The sequence below is a fragment of the Harmonia axyridis genome, chromosome 3 (genome assembly GCF_914767665.1).
Source record: "Harmonia axyridis chromosome 3, icHarAxyr1.1, whole genome shotgun sequence".
NCBI classification, from domain to species: domain Eukaryota; kingdom Metazoa; phylum Arthropoda; class Insecta; order Coleoptera; family Coccinellidae; genus Harmonia; species Harmonia axyridis.
In genome coordinates this window covers 32,122,332-32,139,896 of record NC_059503.1, presented here as the reverse complement: position 1 = coordinate 32,139,896, position 17,565 = coordinate 32,122,332, and the positions used below count along the sequence as shown (strand labels likewise).

At 34.8% G+C, this 17,565-nt stretch overlaps 1 protein-coding gene across 1 annotated transcript; it reads left to right on the top strand.

The window, feature by feature from the left end:
* Positions 1–1,821: 1,821 nt before the first annotated feature.
* Positions 1,822–16,340, top strand: LOC123675248 (D-altritol 5-dehydrogenase-like). The gene is made up of 7 exons (XM_045610595.1): positions 1,822–2,221; positions 6,799–6,926; positions 9,904–10,070; positions 12,347–12,544; positions 13,377–13,563; positions 15,932–16,039; positions 16,177–16,340. Exons 1-7 carry the CDS (start codon positions 2,072–2,074, stop codon positions 16,286–16,288), a joined length of 1,050 nt encoding a protein of 349 aa, XP_045466551.1. The 5' UTR covers positions 1,822–2,071; the 3' UTR covers positions 16,289–16,340.
* Positions 16,341–17,565: the final 1,225 nt, after the last annotated feature.

Genomic DNA, 17,565 nt, shown 5'->3' with positions numbered 1-17,565 from the left:
TTTCGACATTTTCACGATTTCAAAAATTTATGATGCGAAAAAATTTCAACTAATGTGTTAGTGTGGAATTGTTGACAGATGAATAAGCTTTGATTATGACATATGTAACCATTAAATACTCGCACAGTATTGGTGGCGCCATCTCTTACAAAAAACGGGAAAGACTTATTCACACACCTTATACATAAACCTATGCTCACTGAGTCCTCGTTCCTTGATATTCTTCTTGATATTTTGGGTACAATTTCATTTGTTGAAATGTTAATTCGGATAGTTGTTGCATTTTAGATTGCTACATCATTGAGTGTTGCTATTTATCGACTGATAAAATATCTGGTCTATTGTGAGGAACTGTTTTATTAGTGAGAATCTAACTATCGTCGGTGATAGTTCGTTCTTTTATGATATGTTTGTCGTAGGTTCTCGTTGAGATCACTCGATCTAAGATGGCTAGAAAAAAACCATTTCAGGTAGACCTATGACTCACCTTGCGTAGCTTCTGAATTATGTTCGTAGGTCCATGATGTCCAGTAGACTACTGCCTCCTAGGGTAAGTTACCCTTGTTATAGTAATTGACATCCCTCCAACCACTTTTGATCTCTAGTGTTTGAAAGTACCTGAAATTAGGGATTAGTGATTCAGTTTCAAATCTAAGGCGTATAATATTATTATTATTATTAAAAAATTCGAGGAATGCACTGACTCGATTTTGAGAGATTTTGAGCGCTTGCTTATTCATGCGCCAAGGGCCCAGAATTGTATAAGGTATAAATAAAATTTATTATGATTATTACTGGTTACTTTATCTACGTGAGAGGTTCTGATTATTTGAGTGTTTTTTAAAGAAATAGGTATAATAACAATACTACTAGCACACTACTCCTACAAGACTTCGAATGTTACACTTTTTGGACAAATTCATTATTTGTTATAGAAGGCATTATTTTGGACTGGTCATAGATACATATGATATGATGATATGCATTTCTACTTTTTTTTCCAAAGTATATAAAATAGCGTATACACCGAGCGATTAAAATATTTCTAAACCACTTACGAAACTAGGGATTAAAAATACCACTTTTGCCCCTAGATCTATTGATATACTATGAAAAAACCGTGTTCAGAATGAAATAATTGGGCCCTATAGGTAAAGTAAAACAGGTTGATGTGTATATCTCAGAGTCATAAACATAGATAGAGGAGCATACATCATCATTTTCACTGAGCGAGTATTGTCTCCAACATGTACTAAAAAATTTGACAGATATAGTGGATTAAAAACACACTTCATAGACCAAATTTTGATACGATATTTCACACAAAGAGCGCACGTTAAACATGATTATTTTTGTATTAAATATATAAGTGAATAATTAGAAGTATCTAAAATAAAAAATGACCATGGATGCCAAAAGGAAAATATCGAAAACATATTATTCAAAATAGATTTCATTTCGTTCCATGAAATTTACCCTTTTCATAGTACCTATAATATCATTGTCCATTTGAAAAATATAACAATTTGGGAACGTCTAGATAACCATGTTGAGGATATAAGAATTGGGTAAGTATACCCACTCCCTCTGTATATGTTCATTACTCTGAGGAATAAATGAACAAATGACGTATGGTGATGAATATTCTAAAGGAGAAGAATTTCTTCAAAATTGACAATGAAAGCAGTTCTTAATCAGACCCTGTATAGCCCTTGAGTATCCATCATATTTCTTTTTTCCCTCAGTCATTCACCTCTCCGTTCTCCCTTCAATTCCAGCATATCGATCGAAGTTTTCTCATACCGAAAAACCTGATGAGAAAGTAATTTGCCAACGAGCTGTTTGGATCTCAAGAGATACCGAAACTGCAACTACTGACATTCAATTCAAGCGTTGTTTCTAGTCGTGTCTAATTCAGCCGATTTGGTCCTTCGGGCGCTACGATCCGACCAATTGCGCTTCTAATACGGTCCCGTAACCTTGACAAATTCGAATAATTGCGCTGGTTAGGAGAGTTTCGCACGCATTCGGATTTTCACTTGTAGCGGCAGTCGGGAAACACATTTTCACGATGAAAAACATGGAAGCTATACAGTTTGACCTGTCTAAGAAGAGTTTGAACCACGTTGAACTGCCAGTGCCTTCCATAACTGATCCCAAGCATTTATTGATCAGAGTTTCGTATGCTGGGATATGTGGAACAGATCTACATATAATTCAGGTGAGTTATCGTTTGGTTTTCTGTCATTTTATATTATTTTCACATATTTTCATGAGCTTCATCTGTATATTATCGCTAATTACTTTTACCTAAAAGCTTTATGTCACATTTGACATTGGAAGTAGAGTAATTATTTAAATATTTCGAATTGAAACAATGTTAGATGTAATTTTCATTTGAGACTTAAAATTCAAATCTATTCTGAAAATTTATTAAATCTGAACTGAAGTTTAGAGCTTTGACTTGAAGAATAGGAATATTATCTATTGTTAGGTATACCAAAAATGTTTCTTTTTCATTATTTCATATATCTATTTTGTTTTCTTTCAAATTTTCATTAATATTTTCAAACACCGGGATCATGTTGTTGAAATCAATTCAAATTCATTTCATCACTTCAATTCATTTACCACTATTCAAATGAGAACGTGAAAGTTTTTTTTTTTCATTTAAGTATGGTAAGCATGTTTTTCACTCAAATTTTTTCACTTTCATCAGGACCAGAAGTGATTTGTAATAATCTTGAATTTTTTTAATGATTCAGAAAACACGTTTGAAATTGAACATGTTTTGAACCGTATTGGTCATATCTCGAAACAAAATTGAGAGAAGCAGATTAATTCAACGAAGCAATTAAAACCCAATATTTCCTCGTTATTTTAAAAACTCATATAGCTCAGATGTATGATGTAAGAGATGTAAATTATCCTAATACAAAGTTAAGTATTTATTTACTTTCTGGCGAGTATGTAATGCAAATTAGTATCATTACAATTGCAAAGATCATTGTTGGTTCCTCTGGAATATTTCACAAATTATTTATAATTTTGATACTGTCCCACTTTTTATTCGCCATTTGGCCTCTCAACCGGCAAACCCAATGCCACATTACTTAAGGAAAAATAGGAATTTTATTTCATAATTCATTAGGTAGTTATACCTATGTAGGAATAGGATGAATTTAAATCACTATTAGGAAGTACACAGAGAATTTGGTCCATTCAATATTCAAGAGAGACCAACTGAAAATGAGAGAAATTTCAGGGCATTATTTCTCCAGAGAATAGATGCCGGAGTAAGGTTTTACGATCGTACTTTCTTGATTATAGAGAAAAATATTGGGAAGATTTGTCTCGATTCGAAAGAAACGGGATTGAAAATGCTATGTTCAACATGGTGGTCGAAAGGTTTGACGCTATTATTCACAGAACTAACACAAGCAATTTTTGTTAGCTTTGATATATTTTTGTGGATCGATAAAATCGGAAAATAGACTATCACGCTTGTTAAACATCTCTAAAGAAATTTATATCGATCCGGAAAAAATTGAACATGAACTTGCCAAAGAAGAACATCGTCTGATGTATTTTGTAATTTGATAGATTGTTCAGTTTCCTTTGCTCATACTAATATTTAAAATAGGTTTGTTGTTATACGTATTCATTTTATTTCGAAAGAAAAAAAAATTTCATATCTCATCTTATGTCGGATTATTTCGATTAAGCCCTATACGAAATTTAGTCCTTGGTGCGCCCTTGGTTCTAATAATAATTTTCTAATAAATTAACTTGTCCTACAGATTTATAAACAACGTTATTTTATATTTTTCTGCTAATACCTTTTATTATTTGTAATAATGCAAATACCTATGATTTATAATTGACCTAAGTATCTTATACGCGGATCAATTTGATGTCACTGTCTCTGAAACGGCTCTTGGAATCCCGGTCATCATTATCAACAAAAGTATTTCTATCTCTGATAATCCTAGGAAATTTAAAATCTTCTGATGATCAAGACGTCAAACATATATAGAAATTTATTTTGAAAGAAGCCTCAAAGCATATCAAATTATTTTCACACTCAATAATTTTCTAAAACAACAGTATTCACTACAAGTCAACCAAAACGTATTGTGGAAAATCTATCAAACATATCAAAAGGATGAAATTCCACGTGTTTGTAGGAATCAAATGAATAAAAGAATATTTTTGCTGAAAATAAATAACATGAAACAGGTATTTTTTATGTAGAAACGAAAAGTATTACTTTTCACACGCATTGACGTTTGGGAAGTAGTACTTTTCCAAATTCGTGCGGAAAAAAGCCCTGCTATTTATTCACTTTCCGCACGCATATGCATGCGGAAAGTGAATAGCAAGGGTTTTTCCGCACGGAAGTATTTGAGTCGATCAATCATAAAATTTTGGCATGTCTCTATGCGCCATCATCATAAAATTCAAACTTTTTCTATGCGGTTGAGCGCACAAAATAGTAATTTACGTAACAAGTCCGGAAATTAGGGTTTTTTTGAACGAATAGACGCTTACGCTCGTCCTGGAAGTCTGTGAGTCCAAAAAACCATTTTCGGGCATGTTGCGTACAATATTTTTTCGGCAACCGTGTAGAATAACACTATTGCTGCTGCTTTCCATAATTTATTGCGATTGCGATCAAAAAACATACAAATTGTTGACAACTAATTTCATATGAACTGTCAGCCATTTTCTCGGTTGCTATGGTAATGATCAACTGCATTTATTAAAAATATACCTACCAAGATTTTCATATTCACAATGACACGAACGACGTGATTCTTTTCCGGCCTAGTTCGGGAAGTACGTACTTTCCGGAAAATGCTACTTCGGGAAGTACGTACTTTCCGGGAAATGCTACTTTCTCAGAGAAAAAGCGTCCGGGAAGTGAGCACTTCGCGGACGGTTGCCGAAAAACATTATTTCTTATAATGCTAGTCGCTATCAAGACGAAAACTCTCCGTGGAAGTGTTTCATTTACGCTAGTAGGATAATTATTGTTCCCAACTCATGTAAAAGTGCCTTTTCCGCACTCGACAGCTTGACCGAACTCCGCTGCGCGTCGTTCTGCAATCTCTTGCGGAAAAGTATCACTTTCCACACTTGTTAGGAAAATTCATCGCGTAAAAGCATTATTGAAATAATTTCTAATAAGAATTCAACTTACATTTCGCAATACGATATACAACTGATATAGCTCCTTTACAATCTTTATTAATTCGAAAAGTTATTAATCATATCTTTGAAACATAACGAAGAGAGGAAAGAGCAGATATTCCTGAAACGTCAAGCTGAAATTAGTCGATAGTGTATTGTTATCTTGTGTTGTGGTTCATTGTTTGACACAATGTTGAACTAGAATATTTTCGGAGTATTTAATGAAACCTTCTTTCCGCAGATAATAATGTGTAGGCATGAGCTACTGTCTAGACTGATTAAATATTATTAATCCTTAGAAATATGCGGTGATTTTAGTGAGAAGACACGATTAAATGAATTGAAAAATCATTCCGAAAAGACAATTCAACAAAGAAACAGAAAATATGAATTTGAAATTCAGGTGTGGTGCCACTCAATCAAAAAAAAAGAATAAAGCATTTTTTAAATTTTTTAGCAATCTCAATAGCAGCTGTTTTTGCGCGTTTGTTCCAGGAGAACAACCATTTTACAAAAATGTCTTTACTTTACGAATTTCGAACTGATAGTGGTCTCAAATGATTGAGGAAGAATCCGAAATCAAAATCACTTCTGCATGTTTGTTCAATCGTCCTCCGGTCGTGTGAACAATTACTCTCGAACTTTAGAGACTTGGAATTGTCATGGTAACTTCAGGGTATGAATATTTCGGTTGAGTTTGTTAATGGGCCAATATTTATACCAATATGAAACTTTGCTTTCTCATTAATTGAGGGATATCAATTCCAATCCAACTGAAATTTAGAAATAAGTTGCAAAATAGTGGAACCAACATATTGCAAAATTTGATGACAATGTATAGTTGAAATCCCTCTTCGAAGAGAGTAAAAGGGAATTCTGTTTATATCAATTGAACTGCCATGTTCTATTTATTATATGTATAGGCGGTTTGGAGATGTTTATTGCAGCGAATGTTGACAAACGCAGCGGAGTGGAACAATCTTATGTTGTTTTTAAGAATCAAGGATAAAATATGAAAAAGGGGTCCAGCAAACTGGGCCGAATTGCTGCTCCTCAAATAGAGGCGCCTGAAACGGTCGCTTCACTGTTTCACCCCTAATTCTGGCACTGCGTTTTGATTAATTTCTCATTTTTTCGACTATCCATGCATTGTATTTAATACCTCATTTTAGAAGATCATAGTTTTTATTTTTCTTCAAGTTGAAATATTTAATGTGACAGTAATGAAATTGACTGTTGCATTTTTTAATTTTGTCGCTAACCACGCGCATTACCTAATACTTTTCTCAAAAATGAGTAGGTAAATGCAAAAAATACTTCTAATCAAATCTACAAAAGCAAAATAATCCTCGATGTCTGAATAATCAATATCTGGATTGTAATGCTGAGGATTTCTACTAACATCCTTATCTATTCGTTATGAAATTTGTAATTTCCGAATTGTTTTGGAATCTAGGACCTAGGAACAAGGTTAAGACGTATCTATCTTATCACATTTATAGATATGTTTCTTAATTCTCAAACGAATATTATCAACATTCTACTAATTTGTTTCAATAATTACTATTTCATAGTTCAAAAGCATTCAATATCAATTATTTCTAGGGAGAATTTCCATGCAACCCAGATCGTCCACTTATTCTTGGACATGAATTTTCAGGAACTGTAGAAGAAGTTGGACCAGAAGTTTCAGATTTTAAGAAAGGAGACAAAGTTAGCGTAGATCCGAATATGTAAGTATACAGGCAAACCTTTTTTGAAAATCACCAACAAAAGTTCTACATATGAGCAGAGTTTCGAATTACCTATATTACCATCGAATAAGACAAAAATTTAATTGAAAACGAAGAAGCAATTCAGAAATAAACTACGAAACATTTAACCACATTTATATCTATATACAGGCTGTTTCGTAATTTGACGTGATTCTTTGAAAGGGACATACTAGACGTCATTTGAAACAAATTGAGTTCAATTAACTGGAGGTCAAAAGTGGATGATTACTGAGCTATGGAGGATTTTCGATTTTTCATCAAATCTCTAAGTTGTTCCGAAAAAGAATGATGTAATTCCGTAAAAACTTTTATACTGTAAAAATTAAACTTATGCTTCTTTGAATGCTGAAAAATGAGGGTACACTTCAGAAAGAGCGCCCAAAACTTATACCATCTTAGAAATAATTCGTAGCCACAACTTTTTTTGTGAAAATTTTCTTAGCCTTAAGTTGAAGCAAACAAAAAAGAATTTCGAAAATACTTTTAAGAGGACTTCCACTTGAAACATTACCTACATAGATATGGAACTATATTATTCATCCGGTGACAGCTTCTTTATTATTATAAAATTAAACTGAGTCAGAAATTCAATTGTTTTTTTTTTATGTAGTATTTTCTTCAGGCCATTTACGTTGAGCATCAATGTCCATAAAACCATATGTCCGTAAAAAGGTCCTAGAATTCTTGACCATGGCTCAGATGGAGAAGGCCACTGCATGGTACTTACTTTCTTTAACTTTACTCTATTTTTACACATAGTTCGCAAGAGTCGACCAATTTCTCAATTTCTGTGTCTAAACCAGGCCACCAAAAGAATGAACGAGCGATCTGTTTCATTTTCACAATTCCAAAATGACTTTCATGAAATTGTTGGAAAATTGGTTCTCCCAATTTTTTCGGTATTACTACTCTTAAACCCCATAGAATACAATTACTTTCTAAACTCAGTTCATCTCTTTTTACAATAATACACCCTTTCCTCCCCTTCTAATTCCGAAATATTTCCATTCCAACCGAATAAAAGTTTACGTTTTATTTTCGAAAGTATATCATGAGTATATTTCTGTACCATTTTAATATCTATCAGTTTACAATAATTTCGAAGAAAATTTAAACTATTGATTTCTGAGTCGAAAACCCTAGTTGTATCTGAAATAGGCAATCTAGATAAAGCCTCTGAATTTCCATTCTTAGATAAAGGAACTAATTCTATTGTACAACGAAATCCTGACAGAAAATATGACCATCTTAACAAACGATGTTAAACTATTTTAGTTATCTTTTTAGAAACTCCAAAAATATATTTCAATGCCTTCGTTTCCAATTAAATAATGATAAAAGTTTTTAAATCCGAATACTATTGCTGCCGCTTCTTTATCTAATATTGATCTATGTAACTCATTTTCGGGTATAATTTTAGACGCAAAAGCTATAGGCTTCTCATCTCCATACGGAAAACGATGAGCTAATACACTTGAAAGACCTACAAAACTAGCATCACAAGAGAGAACTAATGGACCTCCCTGTTGAAAAAGGAACTAAAATCTCACCTGATGTAAGCATTTTTTTGACCCAATCTATCGCTTTATAAAACCTATCGTTCCAATGAAATTGATTATCTTTCAAACAGTCATATAAAATTTTCAAATTATCTGCTCTGCTCTTGAGAAATGGTCCATAAAAATTAACCAACCCTTAAAACGCCTGCAGTTCTCTTTTTGAATTAGGAACTGGTAAATTTAATATAGCTTTAACTTTTTCTGGTGAAGGTTTAAGACCTTCATCCAAAAGATATCCCAATATCTCTTTCCTTGATCTGAAAAATTCATCTTTGTTTCATTCACTCGAAGTTCTGAATTATTTAAACGTTCAAAAATTTGTTCAAGTTCCTATATTCAAATGTTCACTATCTGACGTACCTGTACAGTAAATATTATCGATATACACAACTGTATGTGGAATACTGGAATACCTTTTAAAATATCTTTTATGATTTCTTGACATTCAGCTGGACTTGATGCTATACCTTCTGGTAACTTTGTGTACCTAAAAAGTCCTAATTGAGAAGTATACAGAGAATCATATGGTAGTTGTTGTACACGGATGTTTTATAATAATAAAGAAGCTGTCACCGGATGAATAATATAGTTATTTGTCTACCATCGGAACACCACATATATATATATATATACAGGGTGGCCATTTGAAAACGAAACAGACGAGATTACAGACGAAATAAAGTTTTTCGATAGAAATGCTCGGACAGGTCGATTTCTGTTTCGAGGGGGACAACTTAAGATGTAGGCTACGGACGCATAGCGCTTCAACCCTTGCTGCTACAACCCCCACCCCCAATTTTTGAATAGGGAAGATGGGGTGAGTGATACCTCAATTTAAGGGTATTATTATATTGATTTCAGCACAGTAATTGTTTTTTCATTTTATGCATTAGTTCTCGAAATATTCATGCGTTAGTTAGTTAGGAAGGAAGAGTCATGGTTGTTTTGAAGCTCAAAATGTCGATTACTACAAGTGCCACGAAAACACCACTTCATTTTCAAATACTTAGTTGAGAATATTTCGAGAACTAATGCATAAAATGAAAAAACAATTACTGTGCTGAAATCAGTATAAAAATACCTTTCAAATGAGGTATCACTCACCCCATCTTCCCTATTCAAAATTTGGGGGTGAGGGTTGTAGTAGCAAGGGTTGAAGCGCTATGCGTCCGTAACCTACATCTTAAGTTGTCCCCCTCGAAACGGAAATCGACCTGTCCGAGCATTTCTATCGAAAAACTTTATTTCGTCTGTAATCTCGTCTGTTTCGTTTTCAAATGGCCACCCTGTATATATAGACTTACTTTGTCTCTAATATAGGTATTAGAAATTATTTCGACTATTTCAAAATTGTGACTTATTATCTTTTCTTTCAGAGGATGCGAAAAATGTAATTTTTGTCACGATGGGAATCCTCATTTCTGCAAGAAGGGCGGAATCAACACTACAATTGGTATATTCAAAGATGGAGGATGGGCAGACTACGTCGTTTGTCCAGAATCACAAGTCCACAAACTTCCAGAGACTATAACTTTAGAACAAGGTGAGCATTTGGTGATCTCGTAAGTCTACTGCAAGATGCATCTGCTATGACTCATAGATGATTAATATATGGATTGCATATCTTGAGATCATCAATATTTCGATAATCTAGTTTTTTATTGGCAAAATTTCCCCGACTTTTGCCTATACGCGTAGGATTTCTCCTCGCTTCTCACTCCTCGCTAAGAGGAACATTCACTCAATCCCAGATATTTAAAATATCAGAAGGGTAGAGCTCGGTCGTGTCCGGTCCTTGGGGTCCCCCTGGTTCTCGTCGAACTTCTGGTCCTCTTACACACGATCCTTGGACCTGTCCTTCGCTTCCTAGGAATTTTCTCACATAGTCCTTGCAGTACCTAAAAGAACAGCTTTTTGCATTATATTACATATATACTCACCAAGTCCTAGTTGCTTGATATTTCTCTTGAGATTTTTGGGTACTATTCCTGTTGTTGAGATGATAATTGGAATAGTTCTCGCACTTAATCTGAAATTCGAGGTCCCTATATTTTGAAATTTTTTCGACCTCTTTTTGACGCATGTTGTTGTTATTAGGTATTGCTACGTCAATGAGTATTGCTGCCTTTTGATGTTTATCAACAAGGAGTATATCTGGCCTGTTGTGAGGGACTGTTTTATCAGTCAAAACTGTACGATCCCAGTACAGTTTAGGCCCGGTGCACACATCCGATTTTTGTAGTTACGACACCGTCGTCGTGTCGTACTTGCGGCCTGTGGTACAAAGAATCAAATGGGAGCATGCACACTACCCACCGTGCTGTTGCGACGTCGTAACTGCCAGCCTACGGTCGTTTTTTGGTAGCATGTCCCTCTAGGCCGCAACTGTGTCGCAGTCGTACATGCGATCTCTCAGTACTCTATTCCAAATTGGCCTGCGCACACATACGACGTTTGTCGTGAGTTCGCACAATGGCCGAGAGGGAATTGGATATTGAGCTCTTCTTTGAAGTGAATTGATCCGGCTCCGCAACCATGACGGTGTCGTATGTAGTGTGCATTGAATAGGTACGACACCGCAACGGGTGTCGTAACTGCAAAAGTCGGATGTGTGCACCGGGCCTTATATCGTTCGTTTTCCAGGATGTTTTCCGGTTGGTACTTGTAGTATGGTACTTTTTCAGAATTAATTAGTTTTAATTTGGTTGACATTTCTTGGTGTAGTATCTTTCCTACTGCATCGTGTCTCTCTTTATATTCATTTCCTGCAAACATTTGACATCCTCCCGTTATATGTTGGATTGTCTCATTCGTTGGACACCCATATCGGCATCGATCGTCAGTAATAGTTCGATCCTTTATGATATGCTTGCAGTAATTTCTTGTTGAGATCACTTGATCTTGGATGGCTAAAAGAAATCCTTCCGTTTCTGGATACATCGCACCTGATGTGAGCCAATAGTTCGACGCTTCAATGTCGACATGATCCTGGTTCACCTCGTTGAAATGTCGTCCATGTAGGGGCTTTTCTCTCCATCTTTGCAGTGTTTTATTATTATTATTATATTGAACTCATACCGTCAAAAATTGATGTTGAACAGACATTTGAACCGCCTAAACTCAAGAACCTAAGAATTTTGAAGAATCTAAAAATAATTTTCAAGTTCTTTATTAGGGAGAAACATTGTTCCGAAAAAACAACCTGAATGAGAGCGTTGCAACAACTCTAAATTTTTTTTAATAGGAAAGAGATGGCTGATGTATTACTGCGATGTTTAGAGAACAGAAAAAATGTCTCAACTAAACCACATCCAACTTCTCCTTCCTATTCAAAAATTGTTGGGGTTTGTTGCCATCCTCAGGTGGTTATTTTCTCCCTTATACAGAACTTGAAAATTATTTTTGGATTCTTCAAATCTCTTCTGTTTTTAAGTTTGGTCGTTTCAACTGTCTGTTCAACATTTTTGACGGTAAGATCAATATTACATTATTTCGTCAATAATGAACCGATTTTGAAAATTTTTTACTGGGTTGTGTACAGAACATAAATAATTTTCAAACCAACAAACATTCGACATCCCTCCCTTATTCAAAAAATACCGAGGGTTTATGCCATCTTCATAGGGGTGGTTTTTCCGGAACAAACTCATGATAGAAATTCGTCCTGCTAAAAATAGAAGTTGACCTGTTTTTTTTTTAATAATCGGAAATTCTACATTTCTGAGTTCTGGGAGGAGGGTCGTATTTTCGTTGGGACTTTTACTCTATTACATTTTTTGTTCACTCCATTGTTTATAAAAATTATTTTTGTTTTTTCAGCTGCTCTATGTGAACCTTTATCATGTCTATCACACGGATGGGACTTAGCTAGTCCAATCAAAGTAGGAAAAAATATTCTGATCACTGGAGCTGGTATTATAGGTAATCTGTGGGCTTGTGCTCTACATCTACATGGCCATCGAAAGGTGACAATCTCAGAGCCAAACCAATCCAGATTGAACGGCTTGAAGAAATTAAGTGAGTGTAGAACTAATATTTTTTTTCCTTCAAAAGTAATTAGCCTCTCAAAAAATGGTACAGAAATTCAGTGTTCCCATTTAAAAAAAACATAACTTTGGTTCATAGCTTCGTAATTAAAAATCCTGCTAAAAAGACGAGGACGACACTTAAAAACGACCTAAAAAAGTGCCTATGGAATATTTGAATTTCAGAGCTCTATCATCAGTATTAGCGGAGATATAAATGTTTTCGATATTGCCATTTTTTTTCAATTTTCACTTATAACTCGAAAACAAAAGAAGGGAAGAGACCGAAGATGGCACTTCCTTAGGAATTGTGTGTTCAGCTAAATATAATAATAAATTGACTTTATTCAACATATGTACATTCATTTGCCCTGAAAAAGCGAAGATTAGCTAAAGCTACTCTTAAACTCTTAACCTTATCGACTGGCACAGATATTTTATCAGCAGTTACACAAACATTTTTATTGTCATTTTCATATTCATTACTTCACCATAGATGAATTACACTGATATGAAGGAAGCAGAAAGGCGAAAAAATGGGGGTGGGTACTGGAGTAATTACTTCTTCAAGAAAACTTTTCCGAAAAAAGGAAAATTGATGCAGGCGAATCTTCAAGTTTTTCGCCTTTGAATACAACAGCACACACTTCGACAGTTGAAAATCAATCTCAAGATGTGTTTGTAAATTTAAAGGACATTGGAAACGAAAAATCAATATTTTTTTCGCTCATAACTCTTTATCACCCAAGGCTTATGTCTGGGTACGCCACTGAACCAAGAAATTCCGAGATGCAATACTATATTGATATCTTTTGATTTCTCAGATCTTGGTTTCACTCTCATCACACCTGATCAACTCAAGAAGAAACAAGCAGAAGATTCCGAGTTCTTGTTCGATTTCATCATTGAATGCAGTGGATATCCACCTGCGATTGAACATGGTATAAGTCTCTTGAATCAAGGAGGAAAACTCGTTATTTTTGGTGTAGCACCACCCCATGGAAGAATATCGTAAGCATAAGCATTGTTCATTACTGACAACTTCCTAATATACCTACACAAGTTGTCCCGAATTCGATGCTCACTGAGAGAATCTCGAGAACTATGAGGCTTTGAGAAAAAATCTTCAAGGCCCCCTGATCTCTCCTTTCGAAAGCAGAAAGCATAGAAATCTTGATTCGTTCTCGAGGTACAGGGTGCTTCTGAAAAATAGTTCAAATATTTCGCTATATCTTGGTTTCTGTTCGAGATATTCGAAAAATCTTTTTTTCAGTAATGTTTATTGTTTAGGCATATGATACTCATTACAGATCATACAAATTAATTACCATTTTAGAGGAGAGTTGGTGTTTTCTAAATGGAACACACAATATTTTTCAGCGCAGTTTTTTACCCGCAGATTTGTCTAAAAGCATCCCCTTATCGGTTTATCAAAAATATCATCCGTTTCAAAGATGTTGACTTTTCGACTTCATTCTTAAAATGGAACACCTTATATAAGTTGGATATATTTTTTTTTTGTCATTTATTGCTTAATATACAATCTACTCATTACAGGTATTAAGTAATTGTGATAAGAGAGACAACATGAGAGTGAAATGTCCAGTGACATTTCTACTCGACTTGCACTATTTTAGTGTTGTGGAAGATCTTCGGGCCATGTCCTCTTCAGTCTTCTATTTTGGGGTCCTTCCATGTAGAGGTTTTGTATTAGGTCGTTTGAGTGACCTTGTATTCGATTTTGGTATCTGGATGAAGTAGATTCTATAACGTCGTTGATGTAAGGGATCTGTAAGTCTTCGTGCAGTCGTTGGTTAGTGACGTACCATGGTGCATTTGCTATTAAGCAGAGAGTTTTTGACTGGAACCTTTGGATAATTTTCCTTCTGGATGGCTTCGCGCAACCCCACAGTTGAATTCCGTAAGACCATATTGGTTTGAGAGTTGCCTTGTACACTGTCACTTTGTTCTGCATGGTCATCTTCGATTTTCTTCCCAAAAGCCAATACATCTGTCGGAGCTTCATGTCTAGTTGTTTCCGTTTTGCTTGCACGTGCTTCTCCCATGTGAGCCGTTGGTCCAGATGCATACCCAGGTATTTGACCTCAGTCTTTTTCGGCAAGGAGACTCCATTCAGGGTTACTCTGGGACAGGCGTTGTCTCTTAGGGTGAAAACTACATTTACTGATTTGCTCTGGTTCAAAGTTATCCTCCATGTTTTGTACCAGTTGCTGAGTTGGTCTAGGTGTAGTTGGATATTTGTGGAGGACAGAATGGGATCGTCATTGGATGAAAGTATTGCAACGTCATCAGCAAATGCGGCGATAGTTGTGACGGGAGTTTCCGGTAAATCAGCAGTATAGAGAAGATACAAAAACGGTCCCAGTACACTTCCTTGGGGTAGACCAGATTTGATTGGGAAATACCCAGATAGTTCGTTACTGAACTTAACAGAGTAGTATCTGTCAGAGATGTAAGATTTCAGAATGGGATAGTAATTGTGATTTAAGTTCTTCTTGATCTTGTACAATAGGCCTGCATGCCACACTTTGTCAAACGCCTTTGAGACATCCAGGAATATGCCGTTGCAATATTGCTTACTCTCTAAAGAATTTGAGATGACGTTGACTATCCTGTGTGCTTGGTGTGACGTTGACATCCTTTGACGGAAACCAAATTGGTAGTCAGGAAGAAGATCTGTTGTCTCATGGTCTTGATGTAACCTTTCCAGAAGTATTCTCTCGAATAGTTTTCCAGGGATTGGGAGAAGACTTATGGGCCTGTATGATGCTGGAGAGTGCGCAGGTTTGCCATTTTTGTGAATCATCATCACATGGGCGTATTCTATTGTTAATGTTAATTTTTGTAATAAATCTGAAAATACTTAATATTTCCGAAACAGTTGAAGATAGGTATAGGACATTGTACATGAATTATGTCTAGAATTTTCTGAAGAATCCAAAAAATTAATAATATACAGGGGCTTGCGTTTAAAATAAGAAAGTTGGTATTGGCCACTGTCACATGACGCACCCTATATAATTTTTTTTTTTGAAAAAGATGCGCAGTTAAAAATACAAATCGACGTGTCCAAGCGTCCCAACACGCCCTCATTTATCCGTTATCGAATTTATTCCATTTGGCTGTTCCACACTGTATGTAGGTATCTCCGAAATGGTAATTTTCAGAAAAAATGAAGTAAAATATTTACGATATCTAATTATTCTGAAATGTGTCTTTGAAGATATTTTCTCTAAATCTTTAAATTGTTGAGATGTTCACTGTGAGTATCTAATTTGGGACATCCACTTTCAGCAAATGTTAAATCTCAAGACATGTAGTTTAATTTTTTTGTTTTCAATTGCATTTCTTTTCACAGGATTTCTCCTTATGAAATTTATGCTAAAGAATTAAAAATAATTGGAGTGAATATAAATCCTTACAGCTATCCGAACTCCATAGGAATGGTTGAAGCAATGGGAGATAGGTATTTGAAACTTCATCATTCTTTAAAAAAAAAATTTGGTTCTACAAGACAAATGTTCCAAATTATTTAAATTAAAAACATTATTTATTTCCTGATTATTATTTTTCTATTCGTAATTTGCAAAAATCTTTTTTCAGATACCTGAACTACGACAGTCTAGGCATTAAAGTTTTTTCACTGAAAGAATATCAGGATGCCATAAAAGCACTGAAAGAAGGATCTATATCCAAAGCTATCTTCAAAATGTGATATATCCTGTTTGAATGTGTTAACACAGTAAAAATTATATTTTTCTCATTTTTATGTTGGTTTTATATTGTCAATAATTAACATGAAGAATTGTTTGGGACGAAAAAATTTACATCCTTCCGAATATTTTAGTTTATCTTATCTTACCTACATAAGAATCGGAAAATACCTGTTAATCTAGGACTTCTCACGAAAATAATGAGATATTGATAATCAATTATGTAAAGCTATATGGCTTTCATAAAAATTGCTGTTTTGAATGTGTTATATGTAGTAGTTCAACGAATCTGCTTGCAATGCAATTTTCAGTAATGAAAAATTCCAAAAAAGCGATCGTTTCAGACGCCTTTATTTGGGGGGCAGCAATTCGGCCCAGTTTGCTGGACCCCTTTTTCATATTTTATCCTTGATTTTTAAAAACAAAATAAGGATGTTCCGCTTCTTCGTTGCGTTTGTCAACATTCTCTGTAACAAAATCTTCAGAACGCCTTAATTAAGCCGCCTGTATGATAAATAACACATGGCCCAACCAATATAAACAGAATTCTCTATTACCCTCATTGAAAGAGGGATAAAGTCATTAAGTATCTCACAAAGACGAAAAACAACACTACCTTCGCTTTTGAATTATTTGGAAGCCAATGTTTGCACATTCAACATTATGGCAAATTTCTACGATTTTCTATTCGAAACTATTCACTGTTAAATGCCGAATGTTTTCAGAGGAACACCTCATGTTAGTGATCTCAATTAGTTTTCGATTAGGATTTTTATGATATACTGTGTGTAATTAGATATTTTTGACTTATATTAATGTATTTTTTCTGTTTTGCTGTTTTATTATATTCAAAAACCTTGGAAAGACTTGATGTTATATTATAATATGTTTATTGAAACATTTCAATATTCTTCATTCACTAGAATTCAATTCTTTTATGCACTATTGCAAGATTCCTCATCGGAAGAAGAAAGTTCTGTATTATCATCGGAGCAGATGTTATTTTTTGGGGGGGGGGGGGAGAGGGTTGGTGATGAGGGAGGTCGTGTTGCTATTGATGCTTTTTCAGCTGGGAGACCGAAAAATTCTTTGCTTTTTCCACCTCACCACTTTTGGCCTATTCCTTCTGTGAACTCCAATGGTTCAATTGGCGCGTGAATATAACGAGCGATCAGCGGTTTTGTCATGTTTAAGCGCCCGTTACCTGAGCAGATCTCTAACGAGAGATTATACTGACTGGAAGAAATTCAGTAACAATTTGAAATTGAGAATTACAAAA

Bases quoted from the DNA above. Each gene is read 5' to 3' on its own strand.
- LOC123675248 (XM_045610595.1), top strand. From the start codon at position 2,072: ATGAAAAACATGGAAGCTATACAGTTTGACCTGTCTAAGAAGAGTTTG. The intron at 6,927-9,903 runs GTAAGTATACAG...CTTTTCTTTCAG, and splicing joins GTTAGCGTAGATCCGAATAT to AGGATGCGAAAAATGTAATT. The intron at 13,564-15,931 runs GTAAGCATAAGC...TTCTTTTCACAG, and splicing joins CCACCCCATGGAAGAATATC to GATTTCTCCTTATGAAATTT.